The sequence below is a fragment of the Protopterus annectens genome, chromosome 17.part0 (genome assembly GCF_019279795.1).
Source record: "Protopterus annectens isolate FY-2018-M chromosome 17.part0, PAN1.0, whole genome shotgun sequence".
Taxonomy (NCBI): Eukaryota; Metazoa; Chordata; order Ceratodontiformes; family Protopteridae; genus Protopterus; species Protopterus annectens.
Genome location: NC_056751.1, coordinates 409797961 through 409816788, shown reverse-complemented (window position 1 = coordinate 409816788; position 18828 = coordinate 409797961). Strand labels below are relative to the sequence as shown.

Genomic DNA, 18828 nt, shown 5'->3' with positions numbered 1-18828 from the left:
CCACAGCAAAAGTATTTAACCAGATTTTGTTTTTAAAACATTAAAGATCATCCTTAGTTGCCAGTGCATGTCCAAATCCTTACCATCTATAAATTGGCATTTTTCTTGCTTAGTCATTTACTCTTTATTTGCCCCCAGGTGGTTTTATTTGTTGGTTTGGTAAAGACCACAAGAGATAGATGGGGCATGATTTTGGTGCACCAGATCAAGTCATGGAGATGTAAAGGCATCATCCTGAGCAGGAAGGCTACAGAAGACACAGACAGCAGATTACAGGGATTGATGACTCACTGAATCTCCACAAATACTTATTTACAGAGCGGGCTATGGACCCATGGAATGAGCAACTGTAACTAGTGGTTGAAAGGGCAACCGAAGAGCCATTCAGAAGGGTGTGGGACAGGTGGAGAAAAGATGAGGAGGATGGCAATAAAGAGAGAAGGTAGATTGTTAAATATATTCAAATGACAGACTACATAAGCTTACTGTTTTCTTCTGCCATCAGACAAAAAGACCCAATGTAAGGACAGGCAATAGCCGGTCAGTTGGGCATGAATCCAAACTGCATGTTGTAAGATGCTTCCTTGAAACTAAGATCATGAGTTCATGGTAATCGGAAATCTGAAACACAGCACAGTACCATGAGGCAGGCTGACAAGAAATGCCAAAATATCCCATGAACTTTCTTTAGCAGGAGAAACTGGCCCCAGAGTTGCAAGATTATCTAAAAAAGATAGATTGGCGCATTTATGAGTGGTCAGACATGACAGATTGCTCACCCTATTGGCATTCCAAACATGACCATTCAGATTATTTCAGAAGTCCTGTTCTTAGATATGAATGCCATCCTTTTATGGGAGATCTGCGCTTGACAACACACACAAATCATTGAGTCTAAGCTTAACATTCAGAAGGTCAGCACACCACCATTTATGCTGCAGCCAGCTTTCCATGCTCTTAAACCCAAGGAATTTGACAGTAAGCCATGATTCATTGGATTGAAAGGGACAGAGAGTACATGAGCTAAGAAAAGCAAATCCAGGGAAGATTATAATGCTTTGCTATAGTTATCACAAAGGTAATTTAGTGTACCTAGAATGGAGAACTGGAAGAATACTGGAGTGACTGAATCCACTGTTCACCCTATCTATAAAAATAAAAAGTTAAAACTGAAAACTGCCTCATTATCATTATATCTGGATTTTGTAGCTTTTGCAGTATGCTAGGTTATTGTCACTAATTTTTACAATATAGCTCGTAGTCCCCACAAGGATAATATTGTTACTAGGACGTTTTGTTTGTGTGTATGTTGTTTGTTGTGCTGTTTTTTTTTTTTTTTTTTTTTTTTTTTTTTTTACTTTTAAGATGTCTGACAAGGCCTCTGGCTTCAAAAGTGTGCTTGTGGGCACAAGATTCCCTCCAAGATCTGCACGAGCTTTGCATTTACGGTTTGGGGGCAGACTATTTAAATGTTGAATGTGAGTTATGTGCTTCTCTTGGGGCCAGGGCTCTTGTAAACTGAAGGAATAAGCTTGTCCTGAAGGGTCTTCTTCCTGCCCAAGTGGGAGAATCAACCCCTTTGGTATCTATTTCAGCATCTCCTTTGCTAAGAAAATGGACAAATGTAAGCTTGCCAAGCAAAAAGATGGAGAGAGAGAGAAAAGGAGAAAGAAAAAGAGAAGCAAAAAAGAACAACCTAGAAAGAGGTCTCCAGAACTGACCTCCCCAGTCGGGCCCAGGCTCTAAGAATCCCAGGCTGTTGGATCCGATATGTGGATAGGAGCAAGTTCAAGCCCAAACACTGTCTCTGCCATGCCATTTCTCTCAGGAAGTCTTCAGATCCACTCCATGTTCTCCGGGAAAGGCATCAATCACCCAGACCACATTCTATGGTGTCTTCTTACAGTTCCTTTTATTGGAGAAACCTTTCTGAAGTTGACATGGATAGAAGAATGAGGAAATTTCTTTGGCTGCAGATTCAGATGGAGGTCCTTCCAATGCCTTCCCCACTCGGGTCTCCATGTCTGGTCCAGTCAGCTCACTTTTTGGCTACTACTTCTCTGGTCCAACCTTTGGATCTGGTGTCTACAGCTCTGATTGATACCCATGAGAGAAACTTGTTGGAGCCTAGAGTGGCTTCTCCTTCGACTACAACAGTTTCTTTTACCCTTTCACCTTGAGAGTCATGAGTTCATGAAGGGTCTTGGAGCTAAGTGGTCTGGGCCAAGGTACTGAGGTTGAATTCAGCTCCAAAGTTATTGGAGCTGTCTCTGCCTCTGGGTGTTTCAGACTTAGACAGTTTGAATCCAGTGTTGGTTTCTGGTCTAGGGATTTTCTTTCCTCAGGGTCTTCAGGTCCTGGGAGGTTGACTTTGGTACCAATCTCAGCTTCAGAGTTTGAAACCTTTGATAGGGTCCTTTCCAGATCTAGAGGGGAGGTTCCTCACACTCACACCATCCCATCTCCCTCTGGATCCTGTGGTGCCTTCCACACATCCTAGCTGTCAGGGTCATCCAATCTCTGTTAGCGTCAAGGGTCCTTGCTTGACAAGTTCCTGTTCTAATTCCAAAACTTCTCCAGAGCACCCTGCTGAAGAAAATCACAGGAAGCTGTCTTGCAAAAGGAGGCATGCAGACTCTGTTCCAGATTCACTCACTGAAGATACTGGCTTCAAGGAAAGTGAGGAGTCCCCAAGCCCCCCGGAAGACATCTTCTTCAGAGAGATCCTAGAATTTATGAAGTAGAGGGGAGGGGTTGGTCAACTAAAGCTCCCTCCCAAGACGAGTTGGTATTCTTCGAGGCTTTTGGGGCTGGCTTATCTACACCCTGCATGGTCCTGCCTGCTGATGAGCTCATGGATTTTTAAGTCATATTTTATCTTCATTCCAGAAACCTAGCACAGGAAAAGTTTACAGAAGTAAATGGAAATTATTTGCTGTTTAGACTTCTTTCAAAGGCTTGGATCTTTTTCTCAGTACCCTTTCCCTCCCCTCTATTTTGGATTTTATAATGGGTTTATTCCTGGACAGTGCCAGTTTCTCCACATTTAAGGTTCAACTAGCGACCATATCCAGTTTTCATGTTGGGGAAAAGAAGAATCCCACTGCACTTTTAAACTCTCTAAGGCTTTCTTAAAAGGAACCTTTTTGCTCAGACCCCCTATCTGTGATCCAGTCTTTTCTTGTGATATTACTTTTATGCTTCAGGCTCTAACCAGATCACCCTTTGAACCAGCAGCATCAGCAGATCTGATGATCTGAAGTAGGAGAATTCATTTGTCAGCAACCTGTGGGTATGGATCCGATATCGGATCCGAACCGGCATGGTTTATCCAGCTATGGATCCGAGCTCCTAGCTCCTCCCCTCACCCATAATGCCCTGCTCTCCCTACATGACCTCAGATCTAGTTTGCCGTGCATGGTGTAGGCTGGGTCATCTGAGCTCCTAAAGCTAAGTTGATATTTTCTTATTAAAGGGTGCTAAAATTTGTTAAACTTTAAATTTGTGTGAAAGATATAGGTTCCCCTTCTGTTTTTATATTTTTTGGGTTAATTTAATTTAGTTTTTACCCTCCCCTCGCTGGTTCGTAGTTGGTGTGTGTGTGTGTGTGTGTGTTTCTTTAGGGCCTTTGTGTGAGTGTTTTTTTTTTTTAGTTTACTTTACTATTTAAAAAAAAAAAAAAAAAAAATAGTAATGTCTGAGGCCTCAAAGGCTGTGTTTTCAAAGTGCACCGAGTGTGGCCATAAGCTTTCCCCTGCTGATGGCCACACTCGGTGCGTTCGATGCCTTGGGGTTGAACACCTCACTTCAGGGTGTTCAATCTGTGCAGGGTTCAACCCCAGGGCATTGAAGGAGCGGAGGTCGAAGCTAGTCTTGGCGGGACTCTTGCCCCCAGACTCGGCTTCGGCCCCCTTGGTGGTCACTGCTTCGGCAGTCCCTGCCTTGCCTGCTCCCCCTACTCCACCCGGGATTCAAACTCCCGCCAAAGGGTCGGAGGAGAGGGAAGCCAGGAAAGGACGAGAGAGAAGCACCACAAGCGGCGGGCCGAGACCTCCGTTCGCCCCGCCCGGCTGAGCTTCTCCGGCCTCTCTGGCTGCTGGCTCTCCTCCTCGGCTCCGGTCCCCGTGCTTTTCACCGGAGCCTGAGGATGAGGAGACCCGACCTCCGTCGAGGCTATCGAGGCGGCACTCAAGGCATACCTCGGTAGCCTCGTCGAGGTCTACTTACAGCCTCTCCGATGCTGATCTGGACCGGATGATGCGAAGGTTCATCCAGGCCCAGATGCAGATGGGAGTGCTCCTGCCTCCCCCCCCCCTGGGGGGGGAGCTGGACCCCATTTTTTAAGCCCATTGCTCCTTCTCCGACCCGCTACCCGGGTTCGGAGCGCTCGGAACCGGGCAGCCTCGGAGCTGGGGGTGGGTCGGCGCCGACAGTACTGGGTACTTCGGATCCGACCCTACCCTCGAGTCTGTCGGATCCGACCTCTCGGAGCCTTGGCCCGAGCTTCGGATCCGAGGGACTCAGTGTGCCTTCGGCGCCGTCCTTGTCGAAGCACACTGGTCCCTCTGATCCGAGGGGCTCGGCGCCGGCTCCAATCCGCTCATCGGATCCAAGGGGGAGCCGACTTTCGGATCCTATTGTCGAGGCTGGCTCCCCCTCGGCTTTTGATGTAGTGGAGAGGGCTCTGTTGAGGGCATCCGGACCCCCGGCCCTTGCTTCGGCTCTGTCCCGCACTCCATCTGCTCTGGGCCAGGCTTCCATCACCCGGCCACTGGGACAGCCTGCTTCACTGCCCCAAGCAGTTCCTGCGGTTCTGGACATTGCTGCCGAGGGCTCCTCGGACAGCCCCCCCGAGGAAGCACCTCGCAAGCATTCGTGCAAGAGGAGGCACATAGACTCCCCCGAGACTTTGACTGAAGACACTGACTTGGAGGAAGGGGAAGGCTCCCCAAGATCACCCCCTGAGGATGTCTCCTTCGGAGACATCATGGAAATGTTACGAATTAGAGGTGGGTGGTCTGCCCCAAAGTCTTCCTCGGACGAGTCAGTGTTCTTGGAGGCATTTGAAGCGGGCCCGTCTACCTCTTGGGTGTCCCCTCCTGCAGACCCCCTGGTGGACCTTATTACCACCAGGGCGTGGAAGGAACCGGACACTGTGGAGCCAATCCCTAAAAGGCCCAACAAGATCCTTAGCCCCCCTGCTGACCGTGCCCACTGGAGTAAGGGACCCCCGGTAGATGCCATGTTGTCGGCAGCAGCCACTAAGAGGGAACTCGCCCAGGAGAGTCCCTCAGTCCATCCCCCGAGCAAGGAGTCTTGGATGATGGACCGTTTGGGGAAGCGAATGTTTAGTTCAGCAACCTTCTCAGTGAGGGCGCTCAACTATTTGGCACACGTCATTAGGATGCAGCGCGATCTTATCAAGGAATACGCTGCACCCCCCCCCCCCCAGAGTCCATGTCGGAGGAGGACAAACTTATGCACTCCACCTGTATGGCCACTCTTCGTTCGGTGACTAACACCTCTATGCGGTTACTTTCCCACGCTACCGAGGGAGCCGCTAGAGCTGCGGGAGCGGGCCTAGTCACAAGACGGCAGGCCTGGCTCCACCACTGCGATTTTACAGAGCCCTTCAAGGCGTCTTTCGCGAATGCCCCCTTTGAAGGTTCTGCCCTTTTTGGCAAGACGGTTCGTGATACCTTGGTTCAGAACGAGAAGGATGGGAAGACACTGTCTGCCATCTGAGTCCGCTTCTCTGTGCCCCAGAGGTCCTACTCTAGGAACCAAAAGGGCCAGAAGAAGATGTGGTTCCGGAAGTCGCAGCATTCCCAACCCGCTCCGGGCAACCAGTCCTTCCGTGGCAGAGGAGGACAGGGAGGACGGCGCCCTAGGGGCAGAGGGGCTCCCAGGAACTTTGGGTCCAGGGAACCTTTCTCTGAACGGCCTACGCAGCAACCCTGAGGGGTTGCCCGGCTGCTCCACTCTGGAGGCAGTCGGGGGACGTTTCTCGGAGCACCTAGCGGCATGGGAGTCCATTACATCGGACCGCTGGGTACTCCGGATTATATCCAGAGGTTACAAGATCCCCTTTATTCATCTCCCAAAGTTAAAAATCCTCCCCGATGTTCCACCCGAACAGAGGGAGGCCGCTTCAGCAGAAATTGGCCATCTGTTGAGAAAAAGAGCCTTCCAGCCCATCCCCCCAGACCAGATCGGATCAGGGTTCTACTCCAGGTTCTTTTTAGTGCCAAAAAAGATGGGGGACCTCAGACCCTTTCTAGACCTGTCCCTGTTGAACCTGTCAGTTCCCAAAGAGAAGTTCCAGATGGTCACTTTGCAGTCCATCTTCCCCCTTCTAGGGGAGAATCACTGGATGTGCTCTATAGACTTCAAGGATGCGTACTACCACATTCGGATGGACAGATGATCCAGGAGGTTTCTTCGCTTCCGGCTGGGAGCCAGTCACTACCAGTTCAGGGTCCTTCCCTTTGGTCTCACCACAGCCCCCAGGGTGTTCACCAAAGTGTTAGCAGTTGTTGCGGCCCACCTGAGGCTTCAGGGGGTGCAGGTCTTTCCGTACCTAGACGACTGGCTTCTCACCGCTCCAACAAGGCATCTACTCTCTTTGGCAAGAGACTCCTTCCTTCGTCTAGCTCCCAAGCTAGGCATCACGGTAAACATACAGAAGTCCAACCTGGTCCCTACTCAAACAATAGAATTTATAGGAGCCAGGATGTTCTTCATTCCACATTGCTGCAGTCCTAACTATTGGGGTAGTCCGCTGTCCAGTCGGCCCGAATACCAAAGTATATGGCTGACGTCGGTCAAGGCGCATTAGACTGACGTCAGTACGTCAGGGTACTAATGCGCATGACCGACGTCATATCCTCAGTCTTTTTTGCCGCATGGTCCGATGCAGAAGCAGTTTTGCGAGTGCAGGTTGGCGTTCTGAAAGTTTCTGAAGTCAGAGTTTCAGACCGAATCAAAGTTGGCTAAGTACCCCGTTGGGGAATATTTTGGTTTTTTCTTGCCTCAGTATTTAACCGGATGTCAGAAAAAGTGAATAACTGTATTTCTTGTGGGAAACAGATACCTCATAGGGATTACCATACTTTGTGTATACCTTGTTTAGGGCCTGAGCACGGCGTTGTTGGATGCCGCTCTTGTGCTAGATTTAACAAACGCACTATTAAGAGAAGGTTAGACTGTGCCAGGTTAGTTTTTGGGAAGCGTTGTAATTATAAAATGCCGGCGGTTGCTCCCCCGCCCGCTTGACCAAAAGCGCAAGGACAAAGCAGCAAAGCCTAGAGTGGAGGAACCGACAGTCCCGGACGTCGGTTCTTTAGAAGGCTCAGTGGAGCCGGAGGTTTTGCCAGGAGTTTCTTTGGAGTCTCAGGGAGAGACTTTACTGTTACAGGATGTGTCCTCTCAGGGAGTAGGCCAGGCTGAAGGGGCTTCTCAGGTGGCTGTTCTTCCCTCTCTTCCCAAGGTGGTTAGGGCCTCCCCTTCTGTTTCCAAGGCTTCTTTAAGAGGCAGGCCTAGTTTAGCTTCAGTAGGGGTTTCTCCGAGTGTTTCAGGGTCTTTGCCTAAGAAGCATATGCTAAAAATGGCAGAGGATTTGATTACTATGATTAGAGGTTCTATGCCCCCTCCTGATAAGAGGCCTAGGGTGGAACCTGAGTTTGAGAGTTTTGAGCAATGTTCGGAGGCTTCTGAGTCTTCGGCTGAAGACTTGCAGGAGTATCCTCCTTATTCTGATTCTGATGTGGATGATTCTACTCCTTCAGCTTCGCCTCCTGAGGATTTTTCATTTTCAGAGACTCTGCATTCCATGAGGGAGCATTTTAAATGGGAAGGTCAAGATTTCTCTGATTCCAGGAAGAGGCTTAGGGAATTCTTGTTTTACCCCAGCATAGGCCTTTAGCTATACCTCCTGTTCTGAATGTGGTAGAAGATGTTTTGCAGAGGCTTCCCTGAATCCTGATTCTTTGCCTCCTGCCCCAGTTAAACCGGATAGGTACTATAGGGTGCCTGAGGCTCATAAGTATCTTTTAAGAGTCCTAGGGCAGACCCGAAACTGTCTCTCAGGGGCCTAAAGGTGTGAAGGCTTCTGTTGTTAAAAATCCTGTTCCTCCTGATAAAGAGGCAAGGGCTTTGGATAGATGGGGAAAGAAAGTGTATACTTCTTCCACTTTAGCCATGAGGGCGTTGAATTGTCAGTTTCACATGTTAAAATATCAGAATTATCTCCTTTCACAATTGAAGTCTAAGGTGGATGCTCTGGCTGAAGGTATTGAGTGTAAAGAGTTGCAGGATTTAGTTCATGTGTCTGAACAGGTGGGTAAGCATTCCTTGCAGTGTGGTTTTGATGCTGTGCAGGTCTCCTCGAGGGTGGCTGCCACTGGTTCTGTTCTTCGTAGGCACGCCTGGTTGAGAGATCAGAATTTAGCTGAGCATGTTAAGACAAGGATTTTGGATGCTCTTTTACAGTCTGATGTGTTGTTTGGTTCGCCTGTGGAAGCAGTTTTAAAGAAAATGGAGGACAAGGCTAAGTCTATGCAAACTGTTAAGGATTTTTTGCAGGTGCAGCCTTCAAAGTTTAGTAGAAATTGGCCTACTAAGGGATGGACATATCCTGCTTATGATTCCCAGTCTAGGGGTAGGTCTAGACGTGGTAGGGGCAGAGCTCAAGGTTCTTTTAGGCCTAGAACAGGGAGTTCACCTGCTCAGACTTCTGGTGAGGGCAGGGGTCAGTCCTTTCGTAAACAGACCCAATGACCTGACTTTTCAGCTGCCAGTACATTCTCGCCTGGCAGCACCTTTGGGAGGAAGGCTGTCTCTTTTCAAAGAAAATTGGGATTTAATTACCCAAGACAGATGGGTTCTGAATATCATTCACCACGGTTACAGGTTTTATTTCCATACCTTGCCTCCTTTCAAAGGCATGCCAGACATTCCTCCTCTACAAAGACAAGAGGCTCACAAGCAAATTTCTCTGTTGCTCCAAATAGGGGCCATTCAGCCAGTTCCTGTGCCAGAAAGGGGCCTAGGATTTTATTCTCGCCTGTTCCTAGTACCGAAGAAGGGGAACACGTGGAGACCAATTTTGGATTTATCTATCCTCAACACTTATCTGGACATTCCCAAGTTCAAAATGTTGACGTTACAACAGCTTTTACCTCTGCTGGGCAAAGATCACTGGATGGTAACTTTAGATCTCAAGGAAGCTTACCTTCATGTGCCTATCAGATTAAGTTGCAGGAAGTATCTGCGTTTTCGAGCTGGAAATTCTCATTATCAGTTCTCTGCATTGCCCTTTGGCTTATCTACTGCGCCCAGAGTATTCACAAAGGTTCTGGCTCCAGTGATAGCTTACTTCAGACTAAAAGGAATTCAAATCTATCCTTACTTGGATGACTGCCTGATTCTGGCTCAAGAAAAGGAAGACCTTTTACAGCATTTGGAATATGTGATAGCAGTGCTAAGATGCCTAGGGTATTCTGTGAACGAAATAAAGTCCAGTCTAGTACCCTCTCAAGACATGTGCTTTCTGGGTGTGAGACTGAATACAGCAGCCCAGATGGCCTTTTTAACCCCGGACAAACAAAAGAATCTTTCCAGTTACTTCCATCACCTATCTCTTCAGTCCGGGCTGACTGCAAGGACAGTGTTTCAAGCCTTAGGGTTCATGGCATCTTGTATTCTGGTGCTTCCCAATGCCAAACTGCATATGAGGAAGCTGCAATGGTATCTCAAAAATGTATGGACACAGCACTGCCAGGATTTGGACACTGTCATTCAAATAATACCTTGCATTCAAAAGGAATTTTTGTGGTGGGCTCAGGAATGTCACCTAAACAAGGGACTCTCTGTGACCCGGCCAGAGGCGAGTCAGATTCTAACGACAGATGCCTCAGACATTGCTTGGGGAGCTCATCTAAATGGAAAGTGGATACAAGACAAGTGGCCTGCCAGACTACAGCATCTACATATCAACATGAAAGAGATGTTAGCAGTCCAGTTTGCATTAATGGCTTTCAAGAAGTTACTTCTTCCAGGGCAGGTGTTGATTCTAACAGACAACACAACTGTCATGTGGTACATCAACAAACAGGGGGAACTCATTCTTACCCGTTGTGCAGGCAAGCAATGATTTTATGGGAGACTGCGCTCAGCTTGCAACTAACTCTTCAGGCAAGGTTTCTGCCAGGAGCACAGAACTCCTTAGCAGATGTGTTAAGCAGACAAATCATGGATCCCCACGAGTGGAAACTGGATCTTCATGTATTTCAAAAATTGACAGTGTCATGGGGAACTCCAGACATAGATCTGTTCGCTTCTCCACTAAACCACCAGCTGCCAAAGTTTTGCACAAAGAGGTTTCATCACACAGCTTGGAAAGTGGATGCTCTTTCTTTCAGTTGGAAAAGTCTTCATGTGTATGCCTTTCCACCTCTGCCTCTTCTCCCAAAGGTGCTCCTAAAGGTCAGACAAGACAAGCCAAGGATGATTTTAATAGCTCCAGATTGGCCTCGGCAACACTGGTACCCATTACTGAGGAGTCTGGTAAGGAAGCCTCCATGGCCTTTACCTTTGATTCCACACCTGTTGTCTCAGAGGGACGGTCACCTGCTCAATGTCAAGCTCCACTCTCTTCATCTAACAGCCTGGCATATTCTGTTTTGAAACACAGCAGGTCTCAACTTCCTCAACAAGTTTTAAATGTGATTATGGAAGCCAGAAGACCTAGTACAAGGAAGGTGTACGCAGAAAATGGAAGAGATTTTTATTTTGGAGTGCAGCAAACAATTTGGAGATTTCAGAGCCTAATTTGAGTGTGGCTCTTCAATATCTTACTGAGTTATTGGACAAAGGTTTGTCTTTCTCTTCCATTAAGATTCATGCTGCAGCAATTTCAGCTCACTATGATTGTGATCCACCATTGTTTTCGCATCCTTTGTTCAAGCAATTTCTTAGAGGGGCAAAGAATATAAGACCCCACGTAGAGCTCCTACTCCTGCTTGGGATCTCAATTTTGTGTTGGAGAAACTTACTCTACAACCTTTTGAGCCTGCGGCTACTGCTGACTTGAAATACTTGTCATGGAAGACTGCTTTTTTGTTGGCCATTACTTCTGCAAGAAGGGTTTCTGAGTTGCAGGCCCTTATGGCGGTTGAGCCTTTTTTGATTTTTCATAAGGATAGGGTATCATTACGTACTAATCCTTCCTTTATGCCTAAGGTGGTTTCTAGTGTGGCTTTAAACCAAACTATTCATTTGCCTACCTTTTATGCAGATCCCCAAAATAAAGGGGAAAAGATTTTGCACACTTTAGATGTACACAGGCAATTGCGTTATTATTTAAGCAGGACTAAGGATTTTAGGAAGTCTCAGCAGTTGTTTGTTTCTTTTGCTTTGAGTTCGCAGGGCAAGCCTGTGTCAAAACAAACTATTTCTAGGTGGATTGGGTTTTGCATTGCATTTTGTTATTCCCATCATGGCAAGGAGATTCCAGCTGGGATTAGGCCTCATTCCACTAGGGCTACTGCCACTTCAACAGCATTTCTAAGGGGGGTGGCAACTAAGGATATTTTGGAGGCAGCTACTTGGAGTTCAGTGCATACTTTCTCTAAGCATTATCACCTTCCTCTCTACTCTAAGTCTAGGGCTGGTTTTGCCACTGCTATTTTGCAAGGCATGTTGTCAGCTCCTGTTTCCTTATGATTTGCCAGCCTCCCTTTCCTCTGCTTTGTGATTCTACCCAATAGTTAGGACTGCAGCAATGTGGAATGAAGAACATAGTACAGTTTTGTACCTACCATAAATGTAGATGTTCGAGGATCCACATTGCTGCAGTCCAATTTTCCCTCCCTCCTTCCCCTCTGTGTTTAGGGGTGGTTGTGTAGGTGAGGTTATATTCTAGTACTTTTGTATATATTGTACATATTTTTGGTGCAGGTATGTTTGGAGTTTTTTGGTATTGGCCTTGTCTTTTTAGGGTCTTCTGACATCTGGGGCAAGAAAAGACTGAGGATATGACGTCGGTCATGCGCATTAGTACCCTGACGTACTGACGTCAGTCTAATGCGCCTTGACCGACGTCAGCCATATACTTTGGTATTCAGGCCGACTGGACAGCGGACTACCCCAATAGTTAGGACTGCAGCAGTGTGGATCCTCGAACATCTACATTTATGGTAGGTACAAAACTGTACTTTAGACACGAGAAATTTAAGAGCCTTTCTCACAACCGACAGGGTTCGGAATCTGCGACTCCAGGTGCGGGCCATCCTTCACTCCAGCTCATCACCTGCGGAATTGATCCTGAGGGCGCTAGGGTCTATGGCGGCAGCGATTACTCTTCTTCCGCACGCCCGCTTGAACATGCGGGTGCTTCAATGGACACTTCAGGTGCAATGGTCATTTCTCTCCCTCCCCCTGTATCATCCCATTGCAGTCAGCAAGGCTTGCAAGCGGTCTCTCTTGTGGTGGCTCCATTCTCCAGACCTCCACAGGGACCACCCCTTTTGTGCATCTCCCCCTCTCGCCACGGTGACCATGGACGCTTCCCGCCTCGGGTGGGGGGGCATTTTGCGGGCTGGATGGTCTAAGGCACGTGGAGCGATTCAGAGACCTCCCTGCATATCAATGTTCTGGAAATGAGGGCGGTGCTCTTGGCGTTGCAAGCACTTCAGGCCCTCCTTCCCCTGGGAACAATTGCGATTCAATCAGACAACATGTCGGTGGTCTGGTACATCAACAAACAGGGGGGAACCAGGTCTTACCCCTTATGTCGAGAAGCCATGAGAGTGTGGGAATGGGCGATCTCCACCAACCGCTTTCTCATCGCAACGCACATTCCGGGTCGGACCAACATCCTAGCGGACAAGCTCAGTCGCACCATTCTCTCCCCGTACGAGTGGTCTCTCAATTTTCAAGTAGCGAAACGTATCTTCGCACAGTGGGGGACTCCCTGTTGTGATCTCTTTGCTTCTCCTTTAAACGCCAAGTGCGACAGTTTTTTCGCTCTAATCCCCCCCTCCAGGGGATTCTCCGAGAGACGCTCTGGTGCATGCTTGGCCTCCCGGTCTTCTTTACGCATACCCCCTTCTACCTCTGATGCTACAAGTACTTCAGAAAGCCTCTCGGTTGAGGTGCAGAATGATCCTCATTGCCCCGTTCTGGCCTCGACAGATCTGGTTCCCTTACCTAAGGTCTCATTCAGTGAATCCACCTTGGATTCTAGATCCCATTCCGGATCTGATATCACACCCGTCGAACCTGCCAACTCCGAACCTGGACAACCTGAAGCTGACTGCTTGGCTGCTCCAATTCCACTCCTAATCAGGACTCCCGGTATCTCGTCCCCAGTTAAGGCCATTCTGGTAGCGGCCCACAAGCCCTCTACCAGAAACATTTACCGCAGTAAATGGAAGCGTTTCTCCATTTGGGCAGAGTGGCAAGGCCTAGTTCCTTTCACGGTTCCCCTTCCTTTGGTTCTAGACTTCCTTTAAGGATGGCGCCAGTAGTTCCACGGTTAAAGTTCAGCTGGCGGCCATATCGCATTAACATGTTGGACACGATTCAGGGCCTCTTATGTCGGCTAAGTTATGCAAAACATTCCTAAAAGGCACCTTTTTGCTCAGACCCCCTGTCAAAGAAACGGTTCCCCCATGGGATCTTTCCTTGGTACTTCAGGCCTTGACCGCTCCTCCCTTTGAACCTGCGGCCACAGTCGATCTTAAACACTTGTCCTTTAAGACCGCTTTTTTGGTAGCCATTACTTCGGCTAAGAGAGTTTCAGAGCTTCACGCCCTGTCCATGAAACCGCCTTATTTGATTTTTCATCTGGACCGGGTATACCTCAGGATCAATCCCTCTTTTCTTCCTAAAGTAGCTTCGGAAGCTAACATTAATCAGTCCATCAACCTCCCTGTTTTCTTCCCAAAGTATCAAAACAAAGGCGAATACAAGCTGCATTCCTTGGATGTTCACAGGCAGCTTCGTTTTTACCTTCATAGGACAGCTGGTCATAGGCAATCAGACCAGTTGTTCATTTATTTTGCCAAATTCAATCTGGGTAAACCAATTTCCAAAGTTTCTTTGTCACGCTGGATTTCTCAGTGTATTCTGTTGGCGTACCAAGCCTCTGGGAGGCCCGCACCGGAGGGAGTCCATGCTCATTCGACCCGGTCTGTCTCTACTTCAGCGGCTTTTAAGTCTAGGGTTCCTCTGGATGACATTTGTTCAGCAGCCACTTGGGCTTCATCTCATACCTTTATTACTCATTACAAGCTGGATGTCACTTCTAGAGGTAGAGCATCCTTTGGCTCCGCGGTGCTCCGGAATATCCTTCCGTGATGGCCACCCAAGATTCAGGTAGCTGGGGACTCTGTCCCACAGGTTGCTGACAAATGAATTCTCCTACTTCGATTTAGAAGTTATGTACTTACCATAACGTTCCATCTGAGTAGGTGGATTCATTTGTCTGCAACTATCCCGCCCTCCTATCCCCCTGGCCTTGTCAGTTGCCTGCATAGGGTGTGTTACCCTTTGGTTAGGGTAGTTTGTGCAGGGCAAACTCGATCTGAGGTCATGTAGGGAGAGCAGGGCATTATGGGTGAGGGGAGGAGCTAGGAGCTCGGATCCATAGCTGGATAAACCATGCCGGTTCGGATCCAATATCGGATCCATACCCACAGGTTGCAGACAAATGAATCCACCTACTCAGATGGAACGTTATGGTAAGTACATAACTTCTAATTTCTGTCTTAAGAAACATGACTTCCTAATGGCTATCACTTTTTCTAAAGAGTTTCCGAAATTCAAATCTTATCTTGCAAACCTCCCTACTTAGTCTTTCCTAAGGCTAAGGCTAAGGATAGGGTGTCCGTATAGACTAACCCAAATTTTCTTCCTAAAGTTACTTCAGAAGCTTCACTTAATTAGAAGATGAACCTACCAGTTTTCTTTCCAAATTTTTCTAACAGAAGTGAAAATATTTTACGCCTGAAGATGTACACTATCAATTGATAGCTACACCATACCAAAGGAATGAGGAATGCAGATAACCTTTTTATTTCCTTCTCAAAGGCTAAGTTCAGGCAAGGTGTCTCTAAAGTCATGCTGTTCAGGTAGTTCTCAGATTGCATTATTTTGCTTACAAGGAAAAGGGATTGGGTGTTCCACACAAACCCAAGGCTCATTCGGCTAGAGCAGTGACAGCTTCCACTGCTTATTTTGCTAGAGTTCCCATAGACGAGATTTTTGCTGCAGCTACTTGATCTACTTAGCATACCTTTGTATCTCACTGTAAGCTGAACATGCATTCTAGGTCATGTGCATCCGTCAGCTTCCCCTTTTTTTGGACTTTCTTTCTATGAGACCACCATGGAGTTCTAGTTGCTGGGGATAATCTATCCCATACATTGAGCTGGATGGAAAAGATAATATCAGATACAAAAGTTATTTACTTACCATAATGCTAGATCCCTGTTGTCTTTTTCCTTCTGGCTCAGTCTCTCTCCTTCCATTGCCCTTACCTAAATTGTCATCCATTGGTTCTCCACTTCATTGGCTGTCAGATCAATTGAGTCTTTCCAGGGCCTTGTTATATATTTAGCCTTAAGATGACTTCCCTCCCTTCTCGCATTGATATGACATTAAAATTTTCTGTGCATTTTAGATAAGTTAATAGATACAAATGGGCAAAGTCGATCTGAAGTCCTGTAGCATACCTGTCAATCGCTAAGTGCAAGAAATCTGGACAGAGCTGTAAATAACTCCATTAAGTATTGCTCCTACAAACTTAGAAAGTTGAATAGAAATCAGGAAAACAACTTACAACTTGAAGTCACAAACTATCCAATAAGTGCCACTTCTCTTTTGTAACCTTGCGCTGTCGAAATAACCACAAAAAACGCAAGGTAAATCCAAATAGAATTCAACAAGTACCAAAAATAAGTACCAAAAATATGTGGTTATTTTGACAGCGCAAGGTTACAAAAGAGCCGTGGCACTTATTGGATAGTTTGTGACTTCACATTGAAACTTAGAAAGTTGATAGAATAACATAATTTACATTGGCTTGAATTTTCTGAAGGGTATGGTGTCAGAAACTCACATTTATCATTGTTTTCTGACTTCAATCATCAATGATTTGTCAGAAAGCCACAGTTTTATGAAAAACAGACCAAAAAATATGAGGCAAAAATCTGGGCATTCTATGAAAATCTGGACAGTTGAGAAGTATGTCCTCTAGGGACAAGAGATAATTATGGGAAGGGAAGGAGCCTGAGCCCTAGATCCAAGAGCTTTAAAAAAGGTGCCGAGATTGGATTTATTTGGATCTGATAACTCATATGATGAGCTTAATGGAAGAAGATAGTACAGGTCTAGCTTTTTGGTAAGTACATTACCTTTTTTTTACATCTTTGGTAATGCTGAAAAAATATATATGGATTGTAAGGCAGAAGACAGTGATACAATGCATTTTCTTATAGGTTCATAGATTAGTACTGGGCTAACTGCCCTTGCAAGCCATTGTAAGCCTAGCCAATTATCCCGTGTGAGACTCAAACCCTGCACCTTGTGTTTGTAAGGCAAACACCTTAACCATTAGGCCACTTCTTCCATATCCACCATATCAAAGTGAATGAAAGTTTCAGCAGATGTAGTCCTGCAAAGTCCTACATTCTGTATGCCATTGTGTTGTATAATTTTTCGATGATTCAGTGAACTAGCAAGTAACAGATGAAGAGGATTATGATGGGAAAATGAGACTCTAGAAATGGGCTGAAGGGCAAACCTACCTTAACAATTAATTTATGGGCTGAGGGGCAAACCTACCTTAGCAGTTATTTAAAAAGTACAAGAATAAAGACGAAGAGGGCAGTGTATATGAGAAAAATCATGTGTTTAATCCTCTAATGTACGCCTATGATCATTTAAGCAGTGTTTTATATTTAAAAAAAGATCTTATTCTCACCTACAAAGAATAATGTCTTTATAGATAAGCGGTAACAATTGCAGCGTTTCAGGCACAAATCACCTGTGTCCAGTTTAGTTAAAGAACAGAAGTTTAGTTTACCTAAACATAGATAATGAATTGAGGCAATCTTTTAGTCTCAGCAGACCCAAACAGCACCATATCCACTCCTGTAAGAGAATGTGGTAACCCTGGACAGTTTAGCAGTATCACTTATCAAAATTGTTATTTTGTCAATCTACATAATACAGTCATGATGAAATGTAAAGATGCTATATGATTTGAATACTACTACTATTACTGACTTTTAAAAATTATTTTCCCAAAGGTTTGGCTTGATTTCTACATGTGAAAGAGCAGAAGAGAACACAGACTACAAAGGTATTGCCTTTCATCAATCTATCACTCGCAGGGACAAGGAGCCTGAGTACTATGACAGTGATGTATTACCTGAACAACTTCAAGATGGCAGTCTGGCTGTGTTTGCTCTCCCAAGGGCTGTATATAATGATGATGACAGTGAGGCTACAGATATTGCGCAACAGATGGGTGAAGATATGACACATGCCTTTGATGAACCCAATTCCTTGGACCAATCTATACTGGAAGATATAGAAGTCCCAACAGAACCTAGCTCATCAGAATTCAAGGAGCTGAGACAGCTAGCCCATGAAATTAATCAGTATGTTGGTCCTGGATTCTATTAAATCAACCTGCCTTGTTCTTTCTATTTGTTGGCTGTTGTTCATTATAGGTAGTACATTTCACTTTACGAAGCCTTCTGCACTAATAATGAATACTGCAAGCATTTTGTTTCTGTATAAATACATTCACAAAGTATAGCCATACTGCCATATGATGTCAGTAGATTGCATCTGTACATCTGTGCTACACACCAGTAACCTGCTGTTGACTTTAATGTGGCAGATCATTCTTTGAAGGTCAAAAGTGCACCAATGTCATTAACTTACTGCTTATTCCTTTGCCCTGTGTTGACTTTTGTTGTGTTTGAGCCTTTTACATTTTTGTATGTTGTAAAAGTACCCTACTTCTGTGAATTCCATTGTCTCTTAGTTTACCCAGTACAAACTTGTAATTGTTTTTCATTTTATACTGGGAAACACAAACCATTTCACTTTATCAAATAAACAATGTCTTACATTTGATTTGCAACTGTGGTTGTCTTATTGTACATTACTGCCGAAGACTTTCCAGGTTAACAGATCTCTTTGTAGCAAATACAGATGTTCATTATTAGATCACTGCAGTATATTAAGTTGTATGGGTTATATGCTGCCAAGGATATGGCAACCAGCAAAGTTTAAGGACACCTTTCTTGCTGCCTTACCATTGAAAGACTCAAGGAGAGCTATATAAAGTCAAATGTTAGAGTGATAAACCTCCGGAACTTTCTTGCCATTAAGAGGCACTCTCTGTGCAGGCTTCGAATGTAGATAGATTATTGACTAGCACTTTACCAAGGCTGGGCAGATAAGTACCCTTCTGTGGAAAACATTCCATATTTTCATTTTTTTTTTTCCCCTGAGGAAACTTACTTTTTTCTGTGCAAAATTATTTGTTTAATCAAGTAAATGTGTTTTTATTAGTTGTCACTAAAAGATCTAATTCTGTCCCTTTTCATTCTTTCTCACAGATGGGTTTGATCTGACTTGCTGCATATAAAAGACTTTGGATCCAATTCTGGACCTCCTCCCTCTACCCACAGTGCTCTGTTCCCTCCCTAACTCCTCAGATCTCATTTGCCGCCATCATAGTAAGATGGAGCTTCATTCTCAAGATTGTAGGTGATTTCCTTTTGTACAGTTTCTCTCAAATTTTCA

General features: G+C 45.8%; 1 protein-coding gene across 1 annotated transcript in view; it reads left to right on the top strand.

Moving 5' to 3' along the window:
- The window catches only part of LOC122791564 (dickkopf-related protein 3-like), a 1366110-nt gene extending 1347957 nt beyond the window's left edge, over positions 1 to 18153 (top strand). The window contains exon 7 of the mRNA XM_044059322.1: positions 17316 to 18153. Coding sequence (XP_043915257.1) covers positions 17316 to 17694 — 379 coding nt within the window. The 3' untranslated portion in view covers positions 17695 to 18153. The remainder of the gene's footprint in view (positions 1 to 17315) is intronic.
- The last annotated feature ends 675 nt before the right edge of the window (positions 18154 to 18828 follow it).